The 26811-nt window shown below is 35.7% G+C and overlaps 7 protein-coding genes across 8 annotated transcripts; 3 read left to right on the top strand and 4 right to left on the bottom strand.

Annotated features, from left to right (window-relative positions):
* Nucleotides 1–193: 193 nt before the first annotated feature.
* On the bottom strand, nt 194–2511 carry LOC129575514 (general transcription factor IIF subunit 1-like). Its single transcript, XM_055459263.1, has 6 exons — nt 2360–2511; nt 1964–2282; nt 1524–1894; nt 1232–1456; nt 665–1161; nt 194–559 (listed from the first exon to the last, which is right to left on the bottom strand). The coding sequence occupies exons 1-6, from the start codon at nt 2396–2398 to the stop codon at nt 352–354; spliced, it is 1659 nt and encodes a 552-aa protein (XP_055315238.1). The 5' UTR covers nt 2399–2511; the 3' UTR covers nt 194–351.
* Nucleotides 2512–2721: 210 nt separating this feature from the next.
* On the bottom strand, nt 2722–3761 carry LOC129575584 (uncharacterized). The gene is made up of 4 exons (XM_055459416.1): nt 3614–3761; nt 3157–3509; nt 2955–3071; nt 2722–2897 (listed from the first exon to the last, which is right to left on the bottom strand). Exons 1-4 carry the CDS (start codon nt 3725–3727, stop codon nt 2738–2740), a joined length of 744 nt encoding a protein of 247 aa, XP_055315391.1. The 5' UTR covers nt 3728–3761; the 3' UTR covers nt 2722–2737.
* A 608-nt stretch (nt 3762–4369) lies between these two features.
* LOC129575608 (uncharacterized) lies at nt 4370–5539 on the bottom strand. Of its 2 annotated transcripts, none has more exons than XM_055459464.1 (4): nt 5453–5539; nt 5081–5310; nt 4657–5000; nt 4370–4564 (listed from the first exon to the last, which is right to left on the bottom strand). In XM_055459464.1, exons 2-4 carry the CDS (start codon nt 5300–5302, stop codon nt 4426–4428), a joined length of 705 nt encoding a protein of 234 aa, XP_055315439.1. In that variant the 5' UTR covers nt 5303–5310; nt 5453–5539; the 3' UTR covers nt 4370–4425. The 2 variants fall into 2 exon arrangements, with proteins under 2 accessions (XP_055315439.1, XP_055315428.1); XM_055459453.1 differs by having other exon boundaries at nt 5081–5358; nt 5453–5493.
* Nucleotides 5540–5861: 322 nt separating this feature from the next.
* LOC129575653 (uncharacterized) lies at nt 5862–6828 on the bottom strand. The gene is made up of 4 exons (XM_055459538.1): nt 6530–6828; nt 6310–6458; nt 6131–6241; nt 5862–6055 (listed from the first exon to the last, which is right to left on the bottom strand). The coding sequence occupies exons 1-4, from the start codon at nt 6698–6700 to the stop codon at nt 5941–5943; spliced, it is 546 nt and encodes a 181-aa protein (XP_055315513.1). The 5' UTR covers nt 6701–6828; the 3' UTR covers nt 5862–5940.
* Nucleotides 6829–9014: 2186 nt separating this feature from the next.
* LOC129569832 (uncharacterized) lies at nt 9015–10808 on the top strand. Its single transcript, XM_055449045.1, has 8 exons — nt 9015–9114; nt 9181–9212; nt 9292–9312; nt 9409–9415; nt 9499–10051; nt 10134–10337; nt 10442–10555; nt 10643–10808. The coding sequence occupies exons 1-8, from the start codon at nt 9015–9017 to the stop codon at nt 10806–10808; spliced, it is 1197 nt and encodes a 398-aa protein (XP_055305020.1).
* A 1825-nt stretch (nt 10809–12633) lies between these two features.
* Nucleotides 12634–21148, top strand: LOC129569746 (uncharacterized). The gene is made up of 11 exons (XM_055448933.1): nt 12634–13249; nt 13361–13426; nt 13519–13951; nt 14124–14318; nt 14412–14525; nt 14636–14773; nt 19401–19510; nt 20075–20265; nt 20341–20412; nt 20669–20799; nt 20866–21148. The coding sequence occupies exons 1-11, from the start codon at nt 12634–12636 to the stop codon at nt 21146–21148; spliced, it is 2349 nt and encodes a 782-aa protein (XP_055304908.1).
* On the top strand, nt 18313–19572 carry LOC129575600 (uncharacterized). The gene is made up of 5 exons (XM_055459439.1): nt 18313–18705; nt 18793–18848; nt 18933–19076; nt 19165–19275; nt 19401–19572. Exons 1-5 carry the CDS (start codon nt 18475–18477, stop codon nt 19570–19572), a joined length of 714 nt encoding a protein of 237 aa, XP_055315414.1. The 5' UTR covers nt 18313–18474.
* Nucleotides 21149–26811: the final 5663 nt, after the last annotated feature.

The raw sequence follows: 26811 nt of genomic DNA, 5'->3' as shown, positions 1-26811 counted from the left end.
CAGAATAAATGAACAATTTGTAATAAAATTGAATCAATTTTATGCCATTTGTTTTAATTCGTTCGACCATTTTTACAGATCATGTTCAGTCGGCCGATGAGAATGGGTAAAATGCATTCTTAACCGATTTCGAGCTCAGTTCAGCAGAGTATATTCGGCACAAAATGCCGCAACCAAATAAAACAACATTGTGTCTTCGTATTAACGAGTTGTGTAGCTCATTTATTATTTTCTTTCATTAGAACAAAAATATAATTTAGCATTTTATATTAGCAACACCATTGCCTATTTGCACGACCAGCAAATAATTGCAAAGTTTTTTTTTTTCTTCTTTCGGCTGTTGACCATTCTCTATTTGTTTTTAATACTAAGATACATTTTTCCTTGAATGGTTTGCTTGACCGGATTGATTTTCTTGAGAATTTGTGTCATTGTCTCCACCAATTTGTCGCTGGTCACTCCAGTTTTCTTATTTTTGAATTTGGTCAACAGTTCTGTGGTTGTCATTGGCTTACGCATCAAATAACGTCTAACGGCCTCTTCAGTGATACCATTGTCACTGATGGAAAGAGTAAAAATGATGATGGTGATTAAAAATCGAATCGCTTTCAAAATGGTTATAACTGAATGAATATAAAATTAAAAAAAAAATAAGATGCCATACTCTTTATTGCTCGAGATGACTCCAGCAAAAGATGCCGGAACGGAAGGTGTATCGTATTTTGTTTTTTTGGCTGGTGTAACGTTGGGGCTATTGCTATTTTCAGAAGCACCGTTACTGTTACCACCTAATCCCAAATCGGATGGTAATTTTCGTTTCAATCCGCTTGGGCCAGCGGCCAAGACTTCCATGCTCGGTGATGCCGATCGTGAATTATTCGCACTGTTACCGTTCAATTTTCGCGGTTTCTTCGATTCAACCTCTGAATCACTGCTGTCTGAACTCAAATCACTGAGCGACTCTTTTTTGTCCCCATCTTTGGGCTTCTTCGATTTTGACTTCTTTTTGTCCTTTGTTTCTTTGTCCTTCACCTCTTTTTTCTTCTCTTCTTCTTTGCTTGATTCATCGCTTGAGTTCTTTTCTTCTTCGGATTCCTCGTCGGAGTCTAACAATTTACGCAATCCATCTTCTTCCGCGACCGACTTCATTTCTTTGACCATCTGTGTGAAGTTTAGGTTTTTTTTTTTAAGTTTCGGAATTGAATAATATTCCATTCTATCTCATTGTTACCTGTAGCTCAGGATCGGATTCGTCTGAATCGCTTGACTCAATGTAATCCATTTCGCGACCTTCTTCATCACCATCATCAGACTCTTCGAATGCTTCATCGTCGCTGCCATTTTTCTTCTTCTTCTTTTTCAGTGGTTGCTTTTTACTCTTCTTTTTCTTCGACTCTGCGTCACTATCATCATCTTTCTTTTCCTCCTTATCCGAATCACTGTCATCATCCGAGTCCTAATTACAACAAACATGAGAATGTGACACCAATCATATTGAAAACACTCGATGAACAAACACTTACCATCATGATGTCATCGGCGTCGCTAATTTTGAACTCTTTTGCCTTTTTACCGCTCAATTTCAGTTTTGCCTCTTCGGGATCGTCTTGTCCTTCTTCGTCACCCTTCAAGCGATGCCGCATCATCAGCGAAAAGTGATTCATAACCTTATTTCTTCGACCAAATACTTGTTCAGCTTCTTCGGCCGACAGCGCTTTGTACCGTTGAATCGGTTGAAAATTATACCATTCATTCAAGGGGTACGCTTCAATAGCACCGTCGGGAGAATGTGCAAAAACATAAAATGACGCATAAGCGCCGACACCACCTTCACGAATTCCGCGGAATTTTTTGCCCGATTTTCCACCAACTTTCAAAATCCATGGTTGAGCATCTTAAACATGAAATTACATTCAATATTGGTGGTTCGTCACGCAACGAAAAGAAGAATTTTTTCTTTTACCTTGTTTGTATTTGCGCGGTGTAAAGCCAAATTTTTTTCGCCGAAACTCTTCCTTCTGGTCGCGATTGTATTCAGAGCCGGCACCAAATTTTGGCATCTCTTCTTCCATCGCTCGAGCATCGCGCATATTATTTTCACGTTCCATTTTGACATTTTTCCATTGGGCAAAGTCCACTTTGAGTGTTGCATTGAAACGCATCACGTGGTGCATTTTTTTGAGGTTCTTTGGAATTCGAACGGTAAATTCTTGCACGTGAACAGGGGCTGCTGTACCACTCGATGCTGCTGCTGATGGTGCTGCTGCTGTCGGTGCAGTTTTCTTTATTTAAAAAAAAAAAAATGAAATATTACAAATATCGAGCGAATTTCATGATTCAAACACATTTCTACACTTACCGCTGGTGCACGAGCAGTTCCTGCTGTTGGCTGCGACATAATTTCCCTTTCGATTTCAATCTAAAACTGCACTAATGTATCACAGAGAAGATTTTTTGCTACGAAAACAATTTAGTGTTTTTGATGATGATTGACTTTTGTGGATGAGATTGTGTGTCGACGCAAATGTCAAATTCAAATGAAACAATATGGTGAAATTGGCGTTCGTGTTGAATTTTGACATTAACACAGCAGATGGAGTGAGTGTTGCGCAAACCGTGATACTGATAATGCAAGAAATTGAAAAGAAAAATACAAAGTTTTTTTTATTCGAAAAATTGTTGAAAAATAAATGAATTTGTTTATTTTCTGTGATTGACTTGTGAAAATAAACGCATTTTATCCTGTCAACAAATAAGAAAACTTGTTCAATATTGAATTCTCGCATTCTGGATAAATTGCATCGCAATCATGACCGTTTTCACCAATCTTCTGAGCTGTTTCGTACTTTTGACGCTCATAAGTTTCATGCTCTGCGAATCCATTGTGTTCAGTTGGCCTGGAATATGATCGAAATTAGCAAAAAAGCAGGAACCAACGAATCGGAAATTATTACGTGAACACGAAATTGACGATGTCCATTAGTAAATGCTCTTCATCATCTTCTTTGTGCAATGGATGTCGGGCGAGTTCGCATATCGCCTTCTTCAAACAGCTCTTATCATAACCAATTCTGAAAACAGTTGAATAACATTTTATTCAATCGATTTGAGCAAAATCAAAGTCGAAGTTGCAATTCGCACTTGAATGAAACATACTCAACAAAGTTATCCTCAATACTTTCGTATAATTGAGCTGCAGACACGTCTTTGCCAACTAAACCATCGATACTCCTCGACTCAACGCGGCCATTAACCATATTTCCATCGGTTGTTGTATCTAATGTTGAATATTCTGTTGTGCCATCGTTGTAGTGCGCATTTTCTGTTGAGCTGTTAGGCGAATGGCCGTTGTGGAAATCGCGACTGTTGAAAATGTTTTGATAATAAGTTGCATTATAAAAATTGCTCAGTGCAAATGGTTCGCCGTAGTTAAATTGAAATCCAACATTGAAAAACAACTTTCGCAGTGGATTTTTGTACGGAATGGGCCACGAAACACAGCAGACGACCTTAAAAGATATTTATTTTGAAGAAAATTGAATGTGCAAATGTTAGTGTTGATTCAAAAGTGGCGGTGGTCCAATAAAATTGTTTCAAAGAAAAGTTCATTTACTTGGAACAGTGTAAATCGGGACCAGATCAGGCTCTCAACAAGATTGTAAAGGTTAGCACTGAAAAACAGGCATAGTAATATGCCGCAAACCAGTTTGTTTGATTTCATGATCATTCTTTTTTACTAATTTTCCTTAGAAATTGAAACAATACTTGAGTCAAGTGACTTGACCATAACAAATTTGTAAACGCTCACACAGTTTCTATTCTTTTCGCTATTGTTCACGTGATTTATTTATGTGTCAACAGATAAACCAATGAAATATCTCAATTACGTGGTAATAAATATGTTCTAAAGCTATCAATAGCCTGTGTGTTCCGATTGTAAATCGATACTGAAGCATGAAAAATGCTTTTATTGGTTCATTTACTTTGGTTCATCGATTCGACACTTCTCCAAATAATTTGTGTCAACAGTCAACACACTTATACACATACACACATCACAATGAAGTAGAGCACAGTTCCACACAGTGTGATCATCGCATTGTACTCCTAAGCTTCTAATTGATTTAGCAAACCAACGCTTTCATCATGCCATCCCAAAATTACTATATATATTCTGTAATTGATGCATGTTGCTTGGCCACGTGATAAACTCGACCCGCCTGCATAAATCAGTTTATTTGGTTTGGTTCTTAAAACAAAAGAGCGAACAAGTGGACAGAGTAAACAAAAATGGAGAGACGGAAACAGAAAAAAACAAATCGGTCATGTGACAATAGATAGAAATCTCTCTTTCCCGTTTATTGTAATGTTGGTGTCTAATTCAAACATTTTGCGATCATTTGCATGCACAATGTGGTCGTCTGCTTATGTCAAATACGAGAATTTATCCAGGAATCCATCTCCGAATTGGCAACGATGATAGAGTTGGCCACAATCCGCACCATGTTCGCCAGCATATCGTGCATTTTTGTAATCATCATTGATTGCTTCATCTGTGCTGGGTCTGCGGTCCATTTTTTTAAAAATCGAATTGTAAGATTTATGGATAGTTTTCAGAGTGAATTTCTTTCTTTGGTAAATTATTGATGTACTCACGATAGAATCAGATGAACGATTTCATCGAAAATGCTGCCATGGACAATGGGATGTTCGGCCGCATCACAAATTGATTTCAACAAACATTCACGACCCGGTTTCCCTTTGGTATCCATGAACAATTCCAAAGCTCCATAAATCAGTTCACGTGTAAAATCCCTTGCATAAATGCCATTTTGATCATACAATTTTCTTTGGGAGCGTAAATCGCGCGCAAAACGAGTCCACAGGAATGTGGTATTGGGAATCGGGATGTATTGCGCTTGATAGTTGTACGCCAAATTTAATGTTCGCCAATTGACACGATCTCGAGTTTCGACCGGCGCCAGAAAGCCCAACACTATCTACAATGGATATAAAACTCATACCCATACATCTCTCTTCATATATCATAAAAAATGCATCAAATTATCCATCAGTTTACCTTTGATATTCCGCCATTGGTCCATAAGAGATACCGTTTATCACGTTTTAAAATTTTGTCAGTGTTCAATAGAAAATCAGAATCGATATTTGTAGACGTATCGTCATTTGGATGGCTCTCCATTTCATCCAACGCCGATAAAGCACTCTTTCCACAGAATACCACATTCAATGCAAACAATGCAAGAATTGCAAGCGAACAAACAAACTCCAGACGATACATGATTTAAGCTAAAATCAATTTTAACCAATCAACTTATGAGAGAACTACTACAATTGCTGTTAAATAATAGGAGGAACAAGAAGGAATATGTTTAGAAGAAGAAAGAATCCATCAACAGGATAGTAAAAGTTCAATGCGCTCACAACTTACCGTTGACTCCTAATCAAATGTGTACCACCGCATTCGATCGTATCGCAATTCAAACTGAGCACGGCTAAAGCGTTGTACAAAATCTGCATGAAGCATGTGTGATCAGCGGTTGTATTGGTTTCACGCTTCATTTCTCGTCTTCTGTTTATTCATCGCTGTTTTGTTTCTATATCGATCAATGGGCATGTACGGTGTTCATGGTCATTTTACAACGGATGATGGACAAGTAATGCCTTACGTATTTATCAAAGTTGTGATTCTCTTGTTTGGGATTTAGAGTGTTGTTTTCCGTTTTACAGGATTTACTATAAGTGGATTTGTGGACTTGATTTCATGATAGTTGATTGTATGCATATTTCAATTGAAACTCAAAACTTTTCAAAAAGATGATTTCTTATGCCATACAGGATTGAAAGCAGACAAAATGTTCAATTTTTATTTTCGTTTGTTTATTTCTGCAGTGATACAAATGAAACTTCTTAATGAAATCAAAGATCGGTGTATGGTGTTAATTTCAGTAGTCTCAATGGGCATTCGGCTGAGTACTTTCCGCATTTATCAGCATTGAACGTTGAATATAGTTCATCATCTGCTTGTGGAAGACTGTATGAATAGTGAAAATATTCAGTTAGAATACATTTTAATTAAATGAATTTACGCATTAAAATGAATACGAACCGGAAAATCAACTGATAGAGACGAGCAAACATTCCGGAGTCAGCAGAAATTGTTGATGACGCATCGCACAGTAATTTTGTAAGACAGGCACGTCCATTGAATGATCCATGGCTAAAATTTAAAAAATACAAGAATTTCTCAGTTTCGAAAACAATATTCGAACAATGTTACCAACTTACTGATCGATAAGCTCTTCCATGCTATCATAAACATCTCGGCGCTTGATTTTTATGTCATTTTCGATGGGATAATTGGCACGATATCCGTATGCAAATGCCAATAATTGATTTGTTGGTGATAGTACATTGGCTTTGATATTGGTTCGAAACTAAAACAATCACATACATTAGACATTGTTTCGAGAGAATTTAGTTTGAATAACGAACATTCTGTACTTACGAACATTCTGGATTTTGGAATAAAATCCAAATAGCGTTTATGCCGTACAATCGTTGTATTGATTGGTGGATCCGAAGCCAGTGACTTCATGTTCATATCATCAATTGCAACTGAGCAAATGGTTATGGTTAAAACTAAAGTCAAAATTAACAAAATGCTTACACTTCTCATTTTATCTACTTTTTATTGCAACGCTTTCGAAATGAGACTGTCGATCCGAAAATGCCGTGCAACTAAATTGAATCATGATTTTCTGTGGCATTTGCTTTATTCACAATTCTCTTGTTCTAAATTCTATGTTTTTTTTCGTCTTCTTGAATACATAATGCCGAACGAACGAAAGCAAAGCCAAATAAAAACGAAGTGAGTGCAAACATGTCGAAAAGTTTACGGTTAAATTTGGTTGCTAATTTTTTGAATAAACATTTCGTCACACACACACACACACACACACACATCAGACTGAGCGGATTTGATTTATATTCGTGTGTACATTCCGAAATGACTTGAGCTGAATTTGTGCGTCTCTCCTGCCATCGCTATTTCGAATCGATCAGAACTGCGTCTGTTTGAAGAAAGTTTATTGTCTCCGCATCACGTTGATAACTCTATTAAACGAACCAAAATCGTGCATTTGACACAAAGTTCTAATGAAATCTAACTAGAACATGTACCCGATTGAACTCCTATTCGGTGAATTCTATTCAGCCGAATGACCACTGTCAAAAAGATAAGTAGGTGTTTTAAAATAGGAGTTGCCTTTTATACTTTTGTACTAAAGTAGAACACATATTTTCTAGAGAAAAAAAATATTTTCTCGAATCGCAATCCGAATGAGAGTTTGTCTGTGATTGAAAATGCAATGTGCCCGCAGCAGCGTAAAGCATACATTTTACTGTGACATGAGAACAAACATTCATTCGCTTCTTCAAATAAAATCCAATATATTTTGTTACTGTTGGTGATTCTGCTGTTACAGATGCAGCAAAAGCGTATAAAGTGAAACTTAGGTTGGAAATGCTAAAATCTTGGTAAATAAATAGAAATAATGCGTTCGGAAGTTTTCATTTGGTACAAAATAGAGGGAGAGAGATGGATAGAAAGACCGGGGAGATGGAGAGGAGTAGAAATATTTGGCCGTATTTTTATATTTTTCCGTATGCAATGGCATTTCGTTAAAATGTTGTTTGGATTTTGGAATTTCTGTCAGTTGTTTTTTTCTTTTCTTTTGCTTTTGCTTTTGTTTGGTTCTTCTGGCTGTTATTTGTCCAAGCAGTTGAAAGCAAATATTAAACGGAAGCAAAAATGCATTTTCAAGTGTACGATACGGAGATGTGTGAAAATTGTGTGCACGGTATTTGTTGATGTCACGTTGTGAGTGCATCCATCTGCTGAATGTTGTTTATTTTTGCCCCAAGTGACAAGAATCGAAACGAACGAGAGAGAGGGGGAGAGAGAGAGAGAGAGGTAGAGGAAGGCAGCGTTTAAAATGGCATTTTGAACGAGTGAGCGAGCGAGGGAGCGAATGACGTGCGATTTAATTAATGTAACATGCCAGCACACTGAGCAAATACCATCCGACACATCCATTAAACGAAGATTCTAGATTCAGAGTGACAAAATTTCGCTTTGAACGAAGAACGAACGACGATAGCTGCAGCGGTGAGACAGAGGAGGAGAGAATTTCGAGAGAATACCAGCACCTTTGGCTTTTTGGTCATTTCGCTGCATGAACCGAAAAAGAGCGTGGAATGCAAAGAACATTCAACGTTTTATTGGTGTGTATGTGTACCATGCGAAACTACTTTTCATTAGAGTTGGCGGGTGCACTCAAAATCACCTTTTTCCAAACATATACATATTTTTCGAGTTTCGTTGCTGTTGTTGTTGTTGCTTTTGATCAAACGGTGCTTTTCTCTCTTTTTGTTTCACATTCCATTCGATTGACGTTCCATCTGCAGAGTCATCGTTTCGTTTGGCTCAAATCAAATTTATCTCAATTTCTTTCATTTAACATTAATTAATTGTTACTGCTAGTCGAAGTAGCGTCTCACTAATTCATTCGCCTTTCGTCTATTCTTTCCATATTCATGTTGATCAAATCAAGGCCCCTTTCCCATTTTATTACATTGTGCTCTTTCGACTTTATGTTCCTATTCTTATTCTTCTATCTCTCTTTTTTTGTCTCTCTGCGTATTTTCTTCGTTCGTTTGATAAAATGTCTTTGCATCACTAATTAACGTGCCATCAGGCAACGGAACAATTGACATGACATCTACCATTCAGTTTCCTGCGAGTGAATCTACGAGTATCTCCACAAGATTTAACTATTTGTTACGCGTATCTCGCTTACATTTTGTGTCTTCGTCAAGCACCGAACACAACAACAAAAAAATTGACGGAAAAAATGTTAAACGGAAGCTTTATTCTTCATTTGTTGCTCTTGCTTACATTTTTCATAAGCTCAATGCAAGCAATTTCGAGAATGGATGAAGGACAACCGGTATCAGGTCAGAAGGTCGAACGAAAACTGTCACGCAAGAAACGTTATCTGATTTTTCCTACTGGCAGCTCCATACAATTGGGTAATATTTTTAAAGTGAATTTCTTCGCTAGTTTCACCCATTTAAAATTCTTTAATTGTTTTTTAGTCTATGATCAAACCATCACCATTCCCGACTATGTAAGTCTAAGTTTAGTTATGTTCCTTTTTTTTGTAAATATCTTACAACAAGTCGAATTTTTCCTTTCTTATATTTCAGACGCTATACGTCACAACAGGGGTATGTAATGCAAAAAGGTTTTTCAATCAAACTTTGATAAAAAAAATGTCAAAATATAAAAAAATGCATAGAATTAATCAAATCATTTCGCATTAGATTACAGGTAAGTTGTATCAATGTTGATAATAATTTGGTAAGTTGTATCAATCATGAGACTACAGTTTATATTGTAATACGTTGAAAAAGTGGCACTCGCATGGGGCTTGCCGGACAAACCGGTATATCCTGAACAGGAGCTAATGGAACGTTATGAAAATGGATCATTACCTCTGCTGTTGCGCGAGGATAAAAATTTCACCGATGCCAATCGAAAAGGGGAAACCGCTGCCGCCATCGTGTCATCCAACAAAATTCCTAGTTACTCAAATCAATATTACAACGGAAGTGGCATTATGAATGGAATTGCAAATTATTATAAATACTTCCAGCAGCGTCGGAAGCCCGATTCATATTATTTCGGAAATTCGCCGTTGAGTCCAACGAATTATAACAAAAAGTCCTATTGCAATAACGGTCGCAATTGTGTTCACAATAATGAGCATAGTATCAGCTATTATACGAACGGCAAAGATAAAACTAACGATTATAATTCGTACAACGTTCGTCCGCCGTATGCAGCCACATATGACGAAGGTAACCGATATGGTGCATTCATGAAATACATGAACGATACATATTTCAAGCCATGGCTCGAATCCACCACGCAAATGAAATACACAACGGTATCACCAGACTCAAAGTAATAATATTGTACACATTTTAAGGCATGAAGAAGTTTCTAACATTTCAAATCCTTTGTAAATACGGTGATTTTCGCACAGATCAACGACGAACAACAAAACGAAGAAGACAACAAAAGTTCCGGATTTCAAGCCCATCATAAATAAGTTGCATACGGTTTATGTGGCAATGGGAAGACGAAGCGTACGCGATGCGTCGCTTAGCTTTGAAGAGAAATTCTATTTGGAACATCATCGAACGACGCGTCATAAACTCTATGAAATCATTGAAAAATATCTATTTGCGTAAGTATCTCAGTACGCTTATCTATTGTTGTTCATCCATGCACAGTGCACACTGTGTGCAATTCCCATTAAAACTTCTTAAAATCAACTTAAACCAATTTCAGTAAAGGCTATAATGGGACCGAATGTGTTTTGAAAACATTATGTGAAGTCGGCCAAAAGCGACATGAAACGGAGCCGGCCTCATTTTTAGCTGAAATCGTTCGTGCTGTATTCAGGTGAGACACATCATGAAAATGCGAAATTCAATTTCGAAATGATTTTGCCGTTCAGTTGCTAACCCGAACAATATTCGATATACACAGTTTGCCGGTGGCGCAGCTACAGCGGGTGATACATAAGCGGCACATTGACTACGATGATGCACATCAAACGATCGTTGATTGCACTGCCAAATTCCCATTGTGTCCGGAGAGTATTTGGAGTGCTGGCTTTTTAATTGATAATGATGCCACTTTTCATCGCCAGTAAAACAATTTGCCAAATTCTCAAATTAAAAACCAATAAACAATGACAAAAGAAACGTGTAACACACACATACACAATCCCGGTGTTTTGATTCATTTCGCCGAACCAAAACTCGAATACGGTTAGCTCGTAAACTAATTTGGGTGTTGTAAAGACAATACGCTGCGGGATTTTCGTTTAAACTTCGGTTTTGCACATAATTAAATATTGATTAGCACCAACAACCATAATAAATTGAAGACAAACGACCAGCATTCTATTGGAAGGCACTTGGTGTGCGGTCAAAATATTCCATCTGAAAAGCATGGCGTACTGTGTGTATATTGGTGGAGTAGAAATTTCGTGAATGCTTGAACGTAGTATTGTGTTGTAGATTCATTAAATGCATTCATTACATGTTCCTAGCTGTTGAATGTTTGACGTCATGTAATTATCGATGGTCAGTGGCCGTCTCTCCCACTCGCTCATGTGTCTCATCATCCACTTGGTTAATTATATGAAGCAACAGCATCTAGTCACATCATTTCCCCAGACAGATGCTTCTACACAAAACCAAGTAGTTGATGGCATAGTGTGCTGCGTTCGGTGTGTTTCAGAACGATTTAATTTGCCTGTTTAAATCGGCTTTAAATCAATACATTTCATTTGGATGCAACAACCAATATTTTACATATTGGAGTATATCCAATTCTTGTGCTGATCAATCAAGATTTAACCTGGGATTTTTTTCACACAATTTTTTTCTTCCAACATCGTACCTCATTTCAATTCAAGCCAACGACAGCAAAATCATAGGCTCAACTCATAAAAAAAAACTTAACTCAACAATCAATCATTAAAAAAGAAAAAGAGCTTTAAAATTCACATAAAAAATGGACGAATCAAATTGAAAAAAAAAGAGTGTAAAGGAAAAAGTAGAGTGCAATTCTATCATCTGGACATAATTGGTGATGCAAACAAAGAGGGAAAAGAACTTCCATTCCATCAATCATCAATCGCTTTTTTCCGCTTTATAAGTTTGTTTGTGTGACCACATCGTTCTAATCGATTCTAATTTATACAGTGTGTTATTCGTGTCGGTCGATGAGAGAATTTCACTCGATTTTCGAAAAAAAAACGCTAACGGTTTTATACACGGTTCAGTGAATTATGACAAATACGCGTAGCTGAAATGACTTCAACGACATTCTTTCAATCAATTTTTTTCTGTTCCACATTCAATGTGTAGCTGAGTTGCTGTTACTGTTGGCTTTGACTGAGCAACAATACAAAGTATAACGGCATTTCAAATAATTTACACGAACATGATTATGAATAAATTTTGGTTCTGGAATGAATGAAGGAAAGAGCAAATTAAGTAAATAAATACGGAAAATCGATTGTCAACGCTTTCAAGTAAATACAATCAAAAGGTGTTTGCCATTATTTCGCTTCGCTTCGCGAGCTATGCCAAAGGAGTAAAGTCAGTGGAATTTATTGGAAGTAGCAAAAGTTCACTTTTTATATCGCTGTCATAAGGGAGTTAAGACATTAACTTCCCATTATTAAAACCATTTTTTTTTTAAATATTCTTCAATCAATTTCCAAGATTGTGACTACTTATTTTTTCCAACGGGATTTGTTTTTTCGGAACAAATTGAATCTTTCAAAAGAGTTAAACTGTAAACAGTGAGTGATAAACAAATTTGTCGCTGTGCATTTTTCACATTTATAATTAAATTGGGTTGTTCATTTTTTCTCTCCGCTTGCCTATTTGGAATCCTGCAAAAGAAAGAAGAGTGTACATTGTACAATCATAAGTGACGCAACCGTTTAATTAGAAGTTATCATGGCACGAAAGCATTCCGTGTTGCCAACGCTGACGTTGACAACGACGAAGACATTACATCGCTTAAGCTTAGTTGGCGTTGTCGACTTTCCGCTTCGTAAATTAATTATTTTCATGTTGCTGCAGTTGGCATTGTCACCGTTTATATTAATTACGGCCGACACTTTAAATGGCAACACAAGCACAAGCCGTAATCGAGCATGTGTACCGGAATTTGGAGAACAACAATTCGGTTCCGTATCGAATGTGAATGCACAAGTGAATTATGTCAAGACGAAGAATTGCACGGTTGATGGCTTCTTGACGATTGCCACTCCGCTGGCAAATGCAACCGAAAGAAAAAAAGCCGACGGAAATTCAATTTTGAGGCAAAGTAAAATCGGTGTAAATGAAAAGCGACCATACGATGTCAATTTATCTTCGGCGGAAAATACATCAATACATAATCAATCACGGAAAACAATCGGTGCTAGTGCTCGTGCTGCTGCTGCTGCTGCAAATGCATCGCAACGGACGAAACGTAACGATGAATCTTTTAATAATGTAAACGGTGAACGAGTGCTGTCGAGGAAACGTCGCTACCTTATATTTCCGCCGGGTTCTTCAATGCAAATAGGTGGGTTTTTTTGCGATGTTCTTCCACGAAGCAATTTTTGCTTCTCAACAAATGATGGCTTTTAATTTGCCATTCATTCATTTAATTAAAAAATGTTTTTATCTTGTACAGTTTACGATACATATCATCCAATTGTTGGGTACTCAAATTATCTCATCTTGGGTATCACGGCGGCGAGTAAGCACATTTAATCAGAAAATTGCCTGAAGTTTTTTTCTTCTCAATTTTTGTGTTGAATTGTTTCTTCTTTTTTTGCATGTTCGAATTAGTGGCTTGGGAACTCCCATCGAAACCGATTTATTTGGATGAAGAGCTACGTGATTCATATGAAATGGGACAATTGCCGTTGCTTCATCGAAATGATAAAAACATCACAAATGTACAGTATGTGCTTCCGTCGAAAAAATATTCCAACACTGCAAATCGCATCGATTCAAACTACTACTATACAAATATACCGAAGCAAAAATTCGCCTCTGAAAAAAATCAATACCAATCACCACCACCATCATCATTCTACTATCAATCGGATGGCAAACCATCATATTATTCCGCAAACAGTTTACAACCACCATCATCGAATAAACTTCAACATTATGTTTCATATGCGGACAGTTTGATGAAGCAATTCAAAAAGCTCACCGAAAAAATTCCACAAGACCGGCCGTTGAGTACAAAGGATTTTCAGGAATTTGCCAACATGTGAGTATTTTTGGGAGACATCTGTTCGATTTGATTCTTTAACAACAATAACAACATCAGCAAAAAAATTTCCAATCAATTTGCAATTTCAAAAATATTTCTCGCATTTTTTCTCGCTTCCATCCTCATGTCTTTTTTTCTTTTGCTTTCTCGCGTTTGCTTTCAAATGTAGTTTGGTCAACAATGTAAAGGCAAATAGCAAACCCAATGGAGAGTATCGGCAACGAACAAACTACGCCCATATTGTGCATCCAGCGTTCCGAAAACGTAGTATCGATGAATTGACACCATTGGATAAATTCGACTTGAAACTACATCGAAATTCACGGCATGCGTTGTATAAGCAAATCAATACATTTCTTAAAACGTACATACTCCAAGTCCCCCATTTTTTCCATTCTATTCAAAAGGAAAAAAAAAACTAAAAAAAAAACTCTTATTTTGCGATTTAATTTTGAAGGCAAGGCAGCGATGGCGATCAATGTGTTTTGAAAATGCTCTGCGAAACCGGTCAACGCAAACATAATGAAGAGCCCGGAAGTATGGTTGTTGAACTACTTAGAGCTGTTTTTACGTACGTTATTATTAAAAGTTTTTCCATTTCAATTTTTTTTCTGAAGAAGAAGAAGAAGAAGTTCTCTTTTGTGATTGAAAACTCGTTCTCCTTCTTTCTCGCCTGTACAGTTTACCAGAGCCAACTGAGCCAACTGAGCAAACCAATCATCCGGAGCACCAAAAATACGATGACGCTCACGCATCAACAGCAGATTGTCAGCAAATGTATCCCGATTGTAAGGAAAGTGTTTGGAATTCGAAATACATGTAAACGACTTGATACACTACAATAAATACATTTATTTAAATGAACAAAATACATCTGTTTGCTTTGCAATTACATCAAGTTTATTCGAGATTATCATTTTTAATCAGAAAACTGAATGCAAGTTGGAAACAGATTTCATATTTTTTCGCAAACTAATTTGCAACACAGATTTCACGTACATTGAACGTGTCATAGCCATAAAACACGTCCTGAATATGGCTGTTCAATGCGGAATCGTGCGCATTTTTCTACATAACCAGTTTGAAACGACATGGAAAAGATTTAAAACTCAACGGTTCACAATTTATAAAATAGTTTTTAATTGTTCAATTTTTTAATTTACAACAATTTAGATTTCAAAGGATTGGCTTGTCTTTGCTCAATAAAAGTCCGAGCACACTGAATCGACAATTTTCCGAATAAATCGTATCACAATCCTCTTCTGTTGCTTGCGATGCACGAGCATATTCATCATCTGACTCATTTTCAGCTGGTAAACTGAAAAGTTTGCAGAAAGAAATAGAAAAACGGAATTGTAGAACATTTCCACATTTTAAGCTATGCCAACTTACGTGAAAAGAATACGGAATATGTCTTGGAAAAGAGATTTGCCCGGTGGTAGTAAATAATGCTTTGCCTCGCATATCATTCGTAAAATGCATGATCTCGTATCGAATTGCTTGCTGAAAGAGAAATGTGTTGTATTTCGTACGGTCAGGAAATGTCTATGAGTTTATAAATCGAATTTGAATGTCTATTACTAACAATGACATAAAGGATTCAAGCTGATCGAAAATATCCCGCCGTTCACGAGAACCATGGCTATACCGATTGCCAGAGTATCCCCCGTAGCTTGAAGTGGATTCAAATCGACGATTATCCCTGTATTTAGATTGCCATCGATTTTCATTCGAATCTGAATAAATGCGGTTCTCCTTTTGCATGGTTTGTACACCACTTTGTTCTGGATTCCATGGAATTTTCTCTTTATACGAATAATGCTGCTTGTCATTATAGCGCCTTAAATCGTTGTATGTCTTTAAATCACCCGTTGAGTTCCAATTCTACTATCAATGTGAAAGGTGATATCTTTTATGTTTGTAAAAACTTCGTTGGTGAACGAATGGAAAAGTCACTCATTTTTGAAAATAAAACATTTAAAAGAGTTCATCTCAGTGTTGTAAATTTTGCCATTTTAATTACATGCGCATTTGTAAGGTTTCGTGGAAGCCGTTGATAAAACGACTAAAAAAACATACAAAAAATATACGGATTTTGATGAAAATTGACACAGACATATTTTAGGAGATAAATTTTAATATCCACCAAGTTTCAAGTCGATGCGACCTTCCAGAGCTGAGGAATTGCCGATGGAAAAAATGTAATTAAAAAAAAGCAATCATTGCGTGTAATCATTACTTTTTTTTAATTACATTTTTTCCATCAGCAATTCCTCAGCTCTGGAAGGTCGCATCGACTTGAAACTTGGTGGATATTAAAATTTATCTCCTAAAATATGTCTGTGACAATTTTCATCAAAATCCGTATATTTTTTGTATGTTTTTTTAGTCGTTTTATCAACGGCTTCCACGAAACCTTACAAATTTTGTAATTGCACTTTTACAACTCTGGTTCATCTCACCAAATAATACGGATGATATTGCTGATAAGGTCTTGACGATGAATAATATTTTGAATATTCGTTAAAAAAACGACGTGGAGGAATTTTTTGCGAACGTTTTCCATTGTTATCAACATAAATCTCACCCGGATGCGAACCAACATTAAAATTTGGATCGGAAACAATTGTGGCTGATGTGATTCCAATCTCCTGATCGGTTGGCAATCGAGTCGGTAAAAACTGGATATTGTTTGGCGGTGACGCATTATTGATTGGACCAGCTAACAAAATATGGAACAATTTTCATTGAAGTAAGTCTGTGTAACTTGGACTTTCATGCACAAAAGACAGTGTTTATTGTAAAAAATGAAAGTTCCTTACGATCGTTTGATGGGGGAAGAGGTGGTTGTGGTGGTGCTGGTTGTGGCATAACATTCTGCGGAATCATTGGACCAAGATTGCCAGGCAATGGACCTCAAAAGCAAATGATTTGAATGAAATCTTTATAAATGGTTTTGAATTTTGTATATAAATAAGAATGATGGCTTGTTGATTTCTAGTGTTCAAAATACCTTGTTTAACGTCTTCATCTTCCTCCTCTTCTGGCAATGGCGATGGAGGTGGAGGCGGCGGCAGTGGCTTTTTCATTGGATACCAATCCGCTATTTTCGTTTGTAATGGATAGAAAATGTCACATTCACCGATGATATTTATTCCAGAGGGAGATCTTGGCACCAAAGTTTTTGTGTACGACATCGTAGTCTACAATCGCATTTCGAAATGAAAAATATACTCAATTTCGAAGTTGAACTTGATATTCAATATGTTTTCGGTTCAATTTGAATAAATCTATTCAAAAACACCTACAACGATGGCAGAACCAGGTGGAAAAAGCAAAAATCTCTTTTTGCGCCGTAAAATGCGTTGAAATCGTAGTCCATTAGGCTCATTAGCTGTATTATTTTTGTTTACATCATTTAACTGATCATTTGCACTGAAAATGGGCTCAATTAACAAAATTTCTGCAAAAATTATCGAAAGTACACAAGCTATGATGTTCATATTGACGACGCGTGTTTAAAGTATCACTGCTACAGATGTCCGTTACTCGAATGATTTTACCATTGTGTTGGCAAATCCTAAAAACCGTTAATAAGCTAGCGCGGTAATAATAATGCGGCCGATTAGCGTGGCAATTTGAGAGCAACTCAATCGTAAAAAGAGTCAATCGAATAAAGATTACGAGTAGATTCACATATTTTAGCCGCAAATCATATGTGGTGTGCAAGTTGAATGTGTGCGTGTATAATATTTGGCTGGAAGAGTTCATTGGCGTGTTGTATTCATTAGCACCTTCTGACTCTTCTCACATTGGCATTCTTACTCATATATACAGTCGTTTGGTTGCCGTTGTATGAATTTACATCATCAGCGTTCAAGTGAATATCTAATTTTGGAATTTAAATCCCATGGTTTGACTGTTTACGGAAAATCAGATCATTTCGCGTCCTCGCCGCTTGTTTTCAAATTTTTCGAATCATGCCAACCAATTTTTTAGCTCATTTATCATTCGAATTTCAAATCCTGCAAATCAATTCAATGAGCCCATACTAATTGATATGCGCGGTGTGCATAGGCCTCAATTGTTCACGTTCATTCAAGATTTACCGCTATGAAAGAACACACATACACACACGCTCACTCACTCACTCATATGTGCGGACTACAATTGTTGATGCTCTAAAGCGGTATGTAAACGAGACGCGAAATTGCGTAGCATAAGCAAACAGATGACTTGCTGTTCCGACTTCGTAGCCGGTACTATATGGTAACGCGATACATGAATATGTGCGAAAAGTCAGTACATTTGGCTGTGAAGCATGAAATATACACACAGTTATTGTGGGATCGCTTTCGGTGGTTCACCCGTGGAGCGAGTAGTAGTTCTTGTTCATATTTAGATAAATATTGAAATCGAATATCCACCGCTGTTGGCCGCTTCATTTGTTCAAACTTGACCGAAATAATCAGTTCGTTTGGACTAACAGTGTAATTGCTGAGCTGTGGTGTAAATCAACTATGGATACTACTGCGGGCGCTCAAAGGATAAAAGCCATTCTATTAGTTTTGGCTATTGTTGTTGTGCACAGTGTGTGTTGCATTGAAAACTTTGACCAAAATATTGCTGCGAGCGATTCAATCACGAGTTCAACACAAAATTCGAGGCAAAATGAACGAGAAATCAATTCAACAAAAGTATTGTCTCGACGCAAACGCTATGTGGCATTTCCAGAGGGTTCATCGTTCTCGGTAGGTTTTCCATACCATACGTATTTTTGTGTAGATTGTTCGCAATTGTTTTTCTTTAATTCACATTTCAACGTATCAAATGAATAGGTCGCGTTTTGTGCTACAATTGGAATGATTGGAAACCCGGAATTGGACTATATGAGGTATTAGATTATATGTTTTTCATTTCAGGTCGCGTTCTGAGCTACCGTTGGATTTGTGGGTAATCGACAATTTATTTATTTCAGCTGGGCTTTGAATTGGGGCCTCGCGTACGATTTACCAAACGAAACATGGATTATACAGCATCGAAACGAAAAATTACCGAAACCATTGGTGCAGCGGCGCCATCGCCGTGATTTGTACAACCGATTGGAAATTGCCATAGACAAGTTTGTTCAAAACAATTAGTTGCACAGCACACCATCCTCTTGCATGAAGTGTCCAAACTATATATCGAATATTTTTGTATCGTTGCAGCATGGGTTACAGCGGTCGTCAGTGTATTTTACGTGCGCTTTGTGAGAGTGCTCAGTACTTTTTTGGCAAAGGAACTAATATGGTCGAGGAATTGATTCGCATTGTGTTTACGTGAGTGTTATTTGCGTTGTTGTTTTATGTCAGCCACATCACTACCTCGTCCTCTCACTCTCTCCCTCTTACTATTCAAATTTTTATTTACTTTTCCGTGATTCGAATATTGATTTTATTTTCAGGCTGCCTGATACCAAAGTGCTGCCATTCGAACACAATGACTTACATGATTACGATCGTGCACATCGAATGGGCAAAAACAATGTTTATTGTTCATCAGCGTTTCGTGACTGTAGCATCTCGTTAATTGAATTGGCGTTGGGACGATATGCAAAACCGTATAATTTCATGTAGCCCACGTATTGGAATATTGCTGTGGCTCGGCTTTTTTTGGTCGTTATGTACACCATTTAATGTCATGATGAATAAAGGTTGAAGTTTTCTGTTGAATTTTTATGGAACGTTTTTTTTTTTCATCTGTGATTGGAGTTCAATGATCGATCTATAACGATTCGTTAATTATCATGCATCGACGAAAAATTCAACATATTTCGGTCATCGTTTTTTTTCAGTATTTCATCATCTATTTTTTATCTCTGGGAAGACTCCAAAAAAGAATTGAGAACAAAATATTTCACACTTAACTCAACTTCATTTTCTCTCTGGATGGTACGGTACTATGATACAAATGTCATTCAATCTTGATTCTCATAGTTTTCAGTTAGAAATGGTATCGCTTTGAGTTGTGATCTAGTTGTATTCTTTCAATTGCGTTTAAAAACTTTTTCTTTGAACTTGATGTCAAAAAAAATGATTGGAATCAAACTGACCCAAGCAATTGTGTTTCTGGTGATAGCTTTTAACGTAATCGATTCAACAAATGCTGTGGCCGAAGACCAGCAAACAGCACATCTCCAAAGCCACAATTCATCGACTTCATTGGAATCATTGATTCAAAAAGATTTGAATTGTACGGATACGTCAGATGGTGAGCTAAAATCCAGACGCAAACGCTATGTAGCCTTTCCGGAAGGAAGTTCATTTTCGGTAAAATGAAAATCACAATCTTCGGTTCGAAGAAACTGAAATGTGTTGAAAGAAAATAAATGTTTTTGATTCCAGGTCGCGTTTTGTGCTACCGTTGGATTTGTGGGCAACCCACAATTTATCTATTTCAGTTGGGCAATCAATTGGGTGAGTTAAGCTTAAGGGCTTTTGTTGACATTCTCGTCATCTCGGTGTGTCCATCACACACATACACTCCAGCTGATATTATGATTTTTAATAAAATATGCAAATTAATTGGGGCACACCATAATGTTTTGTAATTTATGGGTCGAACAGTCATTGGCTGCATTTTTTATTTCAATCTATTGCATCAATTTTATCATTTCATTTATCATAATTTTATTTTTTTTAATAATTTCTACTCAATATTTCTTATCGGAAGGGCCTCGCATATGACTTACCAAACGATACTTGGATAATTAACGAGAAGAATCGTAAAGCATTTCCAAAGCAAATTGTTCAGCGAAGACATCGGCGAGATTTATACGATCGCCTCGAAAATATCATCGATAAGTGAGTCTCGACTGATATGAATCGAATCGCATGCTATTGTAATAATTACTCGTGTTTTCTTTTTAGCATGGGCTATAATGGACGGTCGTGTATTTTACGTGCACTTTGTGAGAGTTCACAATTTTTCTACCAAAAACCAACAAATATGGTGGAGGAAATGGTTCGCACCATTTTCACATTGCCCGCAATGAAAATACTACCATTCGAGCATCCCGATTTAGTTGTTTACGATAAGGCGCATCGTAAAGGAAGGGACCGAGTATATTGTAGCTCCGTTTATCCAGATTGCAGTTTTTCATTGATCGAATTGGCACTGGGCGAATATTCAACGCCGTTTAATTTCATGTAGAACTCAAGTAAAGTCTAATTTCTGTAAAAAAAAAACACATTTGTGAGACGAAAAGGATATAAATAAATAAATCGAAAGAAAACCACTGGCATTTATATAATTTATTAATAACGCATAACATTTATTTATATAATTTTATAATAATTTTGAGTTGATGTTTGTTTTGTGTGTCTTTTTCACAAATTTTCCATTGTTTTTTTTTTCTTTGTTTGTTTGGTTTAAATCATTCTTGTGTTTTATACAATTTCTATAGTAATAATAGTTTTTTTTTCTGTCCATTTTTTTATTTGGTTGATTTTATTTAATGTGTGCCAAATCATGCAATGTCGTTTACATTAATTTTTGTTATTCGTTTAAATTGTCTTCTTCAATTTGTTCATATTTAAAATTTTAGTATCTGTTTCTATCCAATAATAATAGATTTTGTTTTTTTTTTTTAAATAATGCGTCAATGCGTTTGTTGGATTTTTTCGTTTTTTTTTTTGTTAATATTTTCTTCATCTAGTCAATAATCTTTCTAGTTGTTTTCATCCATTTTTCAATTGTTATAAATAACTTGTTTTTGTGTTTGATTTTCTTCTTAAAGTCAAAATGATTAACTACGTCAATGTTGATTTCGTTATTATTATCTATATAAATGTTCATTTGTTTTCGCGTCAATTGTGCTTAATGCCACTTGAAATGATTAGGAAAATGCACCCACTGACGGAGCGCGCACTTGTGCACGCAATGCCATCAACAAGTGAGTGCGATTCGTCATTCTTCTTTTCATTCATTTATTCATCGTCTTCGTCGTCGTCGGAATGTCTAGTACGATAACTTCTTCTTTTTTTTGGTAATTTATTTGACTAAAAACTTGTTAGATGTAAGCCTTATCGCTAACTGCTGTGTATGATGCTTTTATTTCGGTGAGTACACAAACGTGAACTATGTATACCATTTTGACAAACGAAATCGTTCTTTTTTTAACTACATTTTTTTCTTTTAATTCAGTGTGTTTGTTTGCTGTTATGATTAAATATACAGGTAAAACATTTCCATTTGCATTTGCACCGTAGGCTAGTTGTGTGCTATTGCTCCATTTTGTGTTTGGTTTAAATAATATTCGTGCCTTGATTTCGTTACGATTTATATATAATTTGCAAATTGATTGCCAATTTGCATTTAGTTTTTGTCTCTAATAAATTGTTTGGTAGTTTTTGTTGGTTTTTTTTTTTAATAATTAAAATATCTACTGCGACAAGTAGCATTTTAAAAATTGTTTATTTTAATGTTGTTTTGGTTAATAGTGCGACTGTGTATCTCGTGGCTCTAATATATACCATGGGCTTTTGTTCATTTTTTGTTGTTGTTGTTTGTTCATTATTCATTTATATAATTACATTTTGATTGCTGGTTTCGATTCCGATGTAGTGAATCTGGCGCGCAATAAAACGCCCGGATCTTACACTTAAATCTAAACCTTCTTTCATTCGTTGAACAGACACAAAGAAATTAACACATACTGAACACATGCACACAATTACGATAAATATGAAATAAAAATTCTCAAAATTCCATTCGCAAAAAATTCATTCGACTTTTTAATTACTAACACATGTTATTAGCAACAGTTGTTTTTTTTAGTGTTGCCATTAAATATTTAATATATTCATACATTTAAATTTATTATATCAATTGATTAAACCTACGGAATTTTTAATTATACAATTTTATAAAGTTTTTTTTCCATTTTTTTTTTCTGTGTTTTCAATTTGATTTCTTTACTTAGATTTACAATATTCAATTCGCATCCACTTCGTTTGGATTGAATCTTATGTGAAATTGTAAATGCTACATTTTGTATTACGACTAATCAAAGTTTACTTGTATGGTGTTGTCCAGTGAATTCATTTTATGTACGAATATTCATTCATTTGTTTTTTTTTTCTTTAAAAATTAGTAATTAAATGTGTTTTTTTTTCTCTCGCTATGCAGGATTTTCTGTTTTTATCGTTAATTGAGTCTATACAATGTTTCTTTCACCTCTTTTTTGCTTTAAATAGATAGATTAGTTTGGCTTGACTAAACATAAATTACTAATTGGTTTAATTATTAAACCATCATTTCCATTGCATCATTATTTATATCAAAATGTGAAAAATTGATTATTATTTGAAGAAAAAAAAATGCAAGTTAACATGTAAACACTCATCCTATTTTCAATCGAGCAACAATATTTGTTACTTAAATAAAAATGTTAACTAAATCAAAACTGAAAGCAGAATAAAGTTGAAAATTCAACAGCTCAATAATCTGAACTGGAACTAAATGTATGTTGCTAAAGTTTTTTTGACTTAAAAATTTATTTACATAATAGAAGTTTGAAAATTAATCGAAATTGAGAACAAGAAACGAATGTTCTTCGTCTAGAAACAATGTAAATAGTTGAAAGAAAAGAAATGTTGAGTGAAAGGTCTATGCAAAAAAAAAAGCCGGATGAGTGTCAATTTGAATGAACAATAATGAGACACAATGAAATACGATTTTTTTTTGTTCGTAGCCAGAAACCGTAACTGAATAAAACATTTGAAATTATTTACAATTTTTTCTAAGATAATAAAAGGAAATAAGCGATCGATATAATATCAAGAGAAATCAATTGGGAGAATGAATTGGTTTTAGTTTTTTTTTTCGATGCGCCTCGTTTACTTGACGACCACTTCAAATAGCCTGACAATCACTCACATGAACATTCATTTTCACGAAATTGTTTACCCCATCAAATATATATATATGCAAAAACAACATCATTGTGACATTAATCCAACAAAAAAGCCTTCAAGTTTGGATTTTGTTTCTTTCATGTTCAACAAGTGTGTGTTATGTTAGACCGAAAGACTATGGATTAAAAAGTGGAATGCATTCTCCATATGGTGGCCGAGTCTTGAACACAACTTTGGATGAAATTTTTGGTAGTGGTTTGGCTGTTCATTCACCAGAGTGTTCAAATCTAAAGTGTTTCGGCATCATGGAGAATGCACGTTCTTTTGTTAATTGTAATTTTGACACTTTGATATTGTTTGGGTATTCAAGTCATCCACCGAACAGTTTAATTCCTTACAGTTCAGCTATTTTTCGTCTTACAGTAAGCCTAGCAAAATCATTGTTTGCGCCTTTTCACTATGCATATGTCATCGGTTCAACGTTCGTTCAGCATATTTCAACTCAGACTTCGCTTCGCTTTTGCTCAGAAATGCAAAAATGATCCTAAATTCTAAAGCTTATGTAGATAAGTATCGGTTGCACGGTATTGTATTGTTGTAGACTGAAATCAGAACCAATAACAAAAACGATGAAAACTCTTTTCTGATTTGTGTCATCCGGTTTTTGTGGGATGGGCCATAGAAAATCTGTCTGTTATGGAAATTGATGCTAGATATCATCAGTTTGTTTTGAAATGTGAAAGCGTGTGTGTGTGTGTCTAGCGGAGTTGAATGTATTCGCAATCGGTTCTGAAGCGAACTACATCTTTCACGGAAAATATGTACGGCTATGGTGAATAAAAGAAGAAAGCATCATTAAAACGATTGTCTCCATGTTATTTGATTCGAACCCGATGTTGTTTGTGTAAACTCCTTTTCTTCTTTCGTTCTGTCGGAAAGGTTATTTCAGTTTTTCTCGGTGTCACATATCATTCAAAATGTGAATGACTGAACTGATAAAGTATGGTTGGTTTCGCGAGGGTCCATTCAAATTCGTTGATAGCAGTCAGTTGGATGAATGTGAAAGAGACGGAAAAGGAATGCGGCCAAACAAAATATCTGACCATTTGATTGGAAGACACTCGATTTGAAATCAGGGTCATGCCATAATGTCCATATGTATTTTATCATTTTTTTTTTCTCGTTTACTTACGCGTACAATAACATTAGACTTAAATAAGTGTGGTTTCATTTCTTTTTTTTGCTTCGTGTGTTGGTTTTTTTCATTTTTGTTCAGATTTGGTTTTCAATCAAGCGCTGTGTGGTGCATGCGTGTTCGTTTGGGTCTCCAAAAGCATCAAAACGATTTTCGATTAACAAAAGAAAAAGTGTTTTTGTTAAAACTGATCGATTTTCCTTTTTTTTGGGTTTGTTTGTGGTCGTATGATTTGTTCGATTCATGGCGATAACGTGAGGTGCTCAAAGAGTCTACATACATAATTCTTTTTATTAGAACCGCTTCGTTCGTGTCATCGAGCGCTACTGAAGAAGCTTTCTCATTAATCCTACTTAAAATCGTTTTGGATTCTCTTTTGTTTTTATTATTTGGGCGACGTAACTCGTTTTTGTACAAAATGAAAAGAAAAAAAAAAACAGACACAAAAGAAAAACATATTGTTCAAATATTTACACATTCAACTGGCCAATAAACTCTATGGAACGAACAAAGCAATTTTCTTTCACTAAATCAATGTAAAACCATTAAATTCGTCTATATATACAAAATCTACAGTTTGCTTCCATTTGTTTGAGGTTTCGCAATTAATTTCTTCTTTCTTTTCAGCTTTGCAAAATAGAACCACTAGGGCTAGTTTATCGACATATGCTAGCCTAGATTGGATATTTTTTTGCTTTTGCTATTGAGTGCAGTTCGATTTGTTCGTTGTGTTGGTTTTTCGTTTATTTCTTTTTTGAGGAAATTTGCCTAAGTAAAATAGTATGTTGAACTGAAAACGAAAACTTTTTTCTGAAAAATCAATTCAATGTTTTGCATGAACGTCCTTCAATCACGAGTAAAGCACAATGTGCACATTGCAGCATTCTCTCGGGAGCGTTGCGTGATCTTTAGACACCGCGTAGAAACGGATAGCATTTGAAAGGGAAAAAAATCACGTGTTTTCAGTTCGATTAAGGTTGGATGCAGTTGTGTCAAATAAACGTCGTCAGACTGAGAAAGGTTGTTTTACTCACTTTTTCCGTATGTTTTTTTAGGTGCATAAGTCAAAATTGCTTGTGTAAATAGCGTGTGTGAGTTCAACTATTGCGGATGCTGATTTTCTGGTTGTAAAGTTTAGGTCAATATAGTTTAAAACCTACTTAAATGTATATTCTATTCTTACGTTTTCAATTCGTGTGCTAAACCTAAAACTAGATGTACCTTAAAATGTAATCTGTCTTAAAAAATGTTAACTTTTTGCATTCTTTTTTTTCATTAACACCTAAAAATTTACATGATTTTTTTTTCATTATTAATTAAGTTATTACCATCTAATGTTATGTAATCGTAAATCGAGTTTATATTGATTTGCCCTTAATTGTTATAGTATCCATCAAATGCTTAGTGAATGTCGTATGTATAATGTGGAAAAGACCGAAAAATTCTGAACAACACAATGGAAACGGTTATCCGTTTTGTCTACAGACTGGCAAATCACCTCTCAAAACCGGCTACCGATTTCAAGTGATGAATGGCCCGAATTTTGTGTAATACTGTAATGGTAAAGTTGTGCCCCCTTTGATCTAATTTACATATCAGTTTCAAAAGGCTGCGATTCTCTTCTTTTCAATCAAATTCAATCCTCTTATGATTAACCTATTTGGCTAGAGTAGTGTGTGAATGTGTGTGTGTGATTGTTCAATTGAATACTGAAAACAATGACTTTTGAATGTACAATGTGTTCCTTTTTTTTCTTTGTCTCT

This window comes from Sitodiplosis mosellana, unplaced genomic scaffold (assembly GCF_009176505.1).
Source record: "Sitodiplosis mosellana isolate CC-2019 unplaced genomic scaffold, AAFC_SMos_1.0 Smas_scaffold_1, whole genome shotgun sequence".
Classification (NCBI taxonomy): Eukaryota; Metazoa; Arthropoda; class Insecta; order Diptera; family Cecidomyiidae; genus Sitodiplosis; species Sitodiplosis mosellana.
The sequence above is the reverse complement of the archived record's forward strand: the minus strand, read 5'-3'. Positions and strand labels throughout refer to the sequence as shown.

Excerpts from the sequence above, each read along its gene's own strand:
- LOC129575514 (XM_055459263.1), bottom strand. The coding sequence starts at position 2,398 with ATGTCGCAGCCAACAGCAGGAACTGCTCGTGCACCAGCG. Across the intron at positions 1,895-1,963 it reads ACCGCGCAAATACAAACAAG|ATGCTCAACCATGGATTTTG; the intron begins GTAAAAGAAAAA and ends TTCATGTTTAAG. Across the intron at positions 1,162-1,231 it reads AATCCGATCCTGAGCTACAG|ATGGTCAAAGAAATGAAGTC; the intron begins GTAACAATGAGA and ends AACTTCACACAG.
- LOC129575584 (XM_055459416.1), bottom strand. The coding sequence starts at position 3,727 with ATGATCATGAAATCAAACAAACTGGTTTGCGGCATATTACTATGCCTG. Across the intron at positions 3,072-3,156 it reads ATTGAGGATAACTTTGTTGA|AATTGGTTATGATAAGAGCT; the intron begins GTATGTTTCATT and ends AACTGTTTTCAG. Across the intron at positions 2,898-2,954 it reads ATCGTCAATTTCGTGTTCAC|GCCAACTGAACACAATGGAT; the intron begins GTAATAATTTCC and ends ATCATATTCCAG.
- LOC129575608 (XM_055459464.1), bottom strand. The coding sequence starts at position 5,302 with ATGTATCGTCTGGAGTTTGTTTGTTCGCTTGCAATTCTTGCATTGTTT. Across the intron at positions 5,001-5,080 it reads CCAATGGCGGAATATCAAAG|ATAGTGTTGGGCTTTCTGGC; the intron begins GTAAACTGATGG and ends TATCCATTGTAG. Across the intron at positions 4,565-4,656 it reads ATCGTTCATCTGATTCTATC|ACCCAGCACAGATGAAGCAA; the intron begins GTGAGTACATCA and ends AATGGACCGCAG.
- LOC129575653 (XM_055459538.1), bottom strand. The coding sequence starts at position 6,700 with ATGAGAAGTGTAAGCATTTTGTTAATTTTGACTTTAGTTTTAACCATA. Across the intron at positions 6,242-6,309 it reads ATGGAAGAGCTTATCGATCA|CCATGGATCATTCAATGGAC; the intron begins GTAAGTTGGTAA and ends TTTAAATTTTAG. Across the intron at positions 6,056-6,130 it reads CTCTATCAGTTGATTTTCCG|TCTTCCACAAGCAGATGATG; the intron begins GTTCGTATTCAT and ends CTATTCATACAG.
- LOC129569832 (XM_055449045.1), top strand. The coding sequence starts at position 9,015 with ATGGATGAAGGACAACCGGTATCAGGTCAGAAGGTCGAACGAAAACTG. Across the intron at positions 9,115-9,180 it reads TGGCAGCTCCATACAATTGG|TCTATGATCAAACCATCACC; the intron begins GTAATATTTTTA and ends ATTGTTTTTTAG. Across the intron at positions 10,338-10,441 it reads ATTGAAAAATATCTATTTGC|TAAAGGCTATAATGGGACCG; the intron begins GTAAGTATCTCA and ends AACCAATTTCAG.
- LOC129569746 (XM_055448933.1), top strand. The coding sequence starts at position 12,634 with ATGGCACGAAAGCATTCCGTGTTGCCAACGCTGACGTTGACAACGACG. Across the intron at positions 13,952-14,123 it reads TTTCAGGAATTTGCCAACAT|TTTGGTCAACAATGTAAAGG; the intron begins GTGAGTATTTTT and ends TTTCAAATGTAG. Across the intron at positions 20,413-20,668 it reads TCAGTTGGGCAATCAATTGG|GGCCTCGCATATGACTTACC; the intron begins GTGAGTTAAGCT and ends TCTTATCGGAAG.
- LOC129575600 (XM_055459439.1), top strand. The coding sequence starts at position 18,475 with ATGGATACTACTGCGGGCGCTCAAAGGATAAAAGCCATTCTATTAGTT. Across the intron at positions 18,849-18,932 it reads CCGGAATTGGACTATATGAG|CTGGGCTTTGAATTGGGGCC; the intron begins GTATTAGATTAT and ends TATTTATTTCAG. Across the intron at positions 19,276-19,400 it reads TTGATTCGCATTGTGTTTAC|GCTGCCTGATACCAAAGTGC; the intron begins GTGAGTGTTATT and ends TTTTATTTTCAG.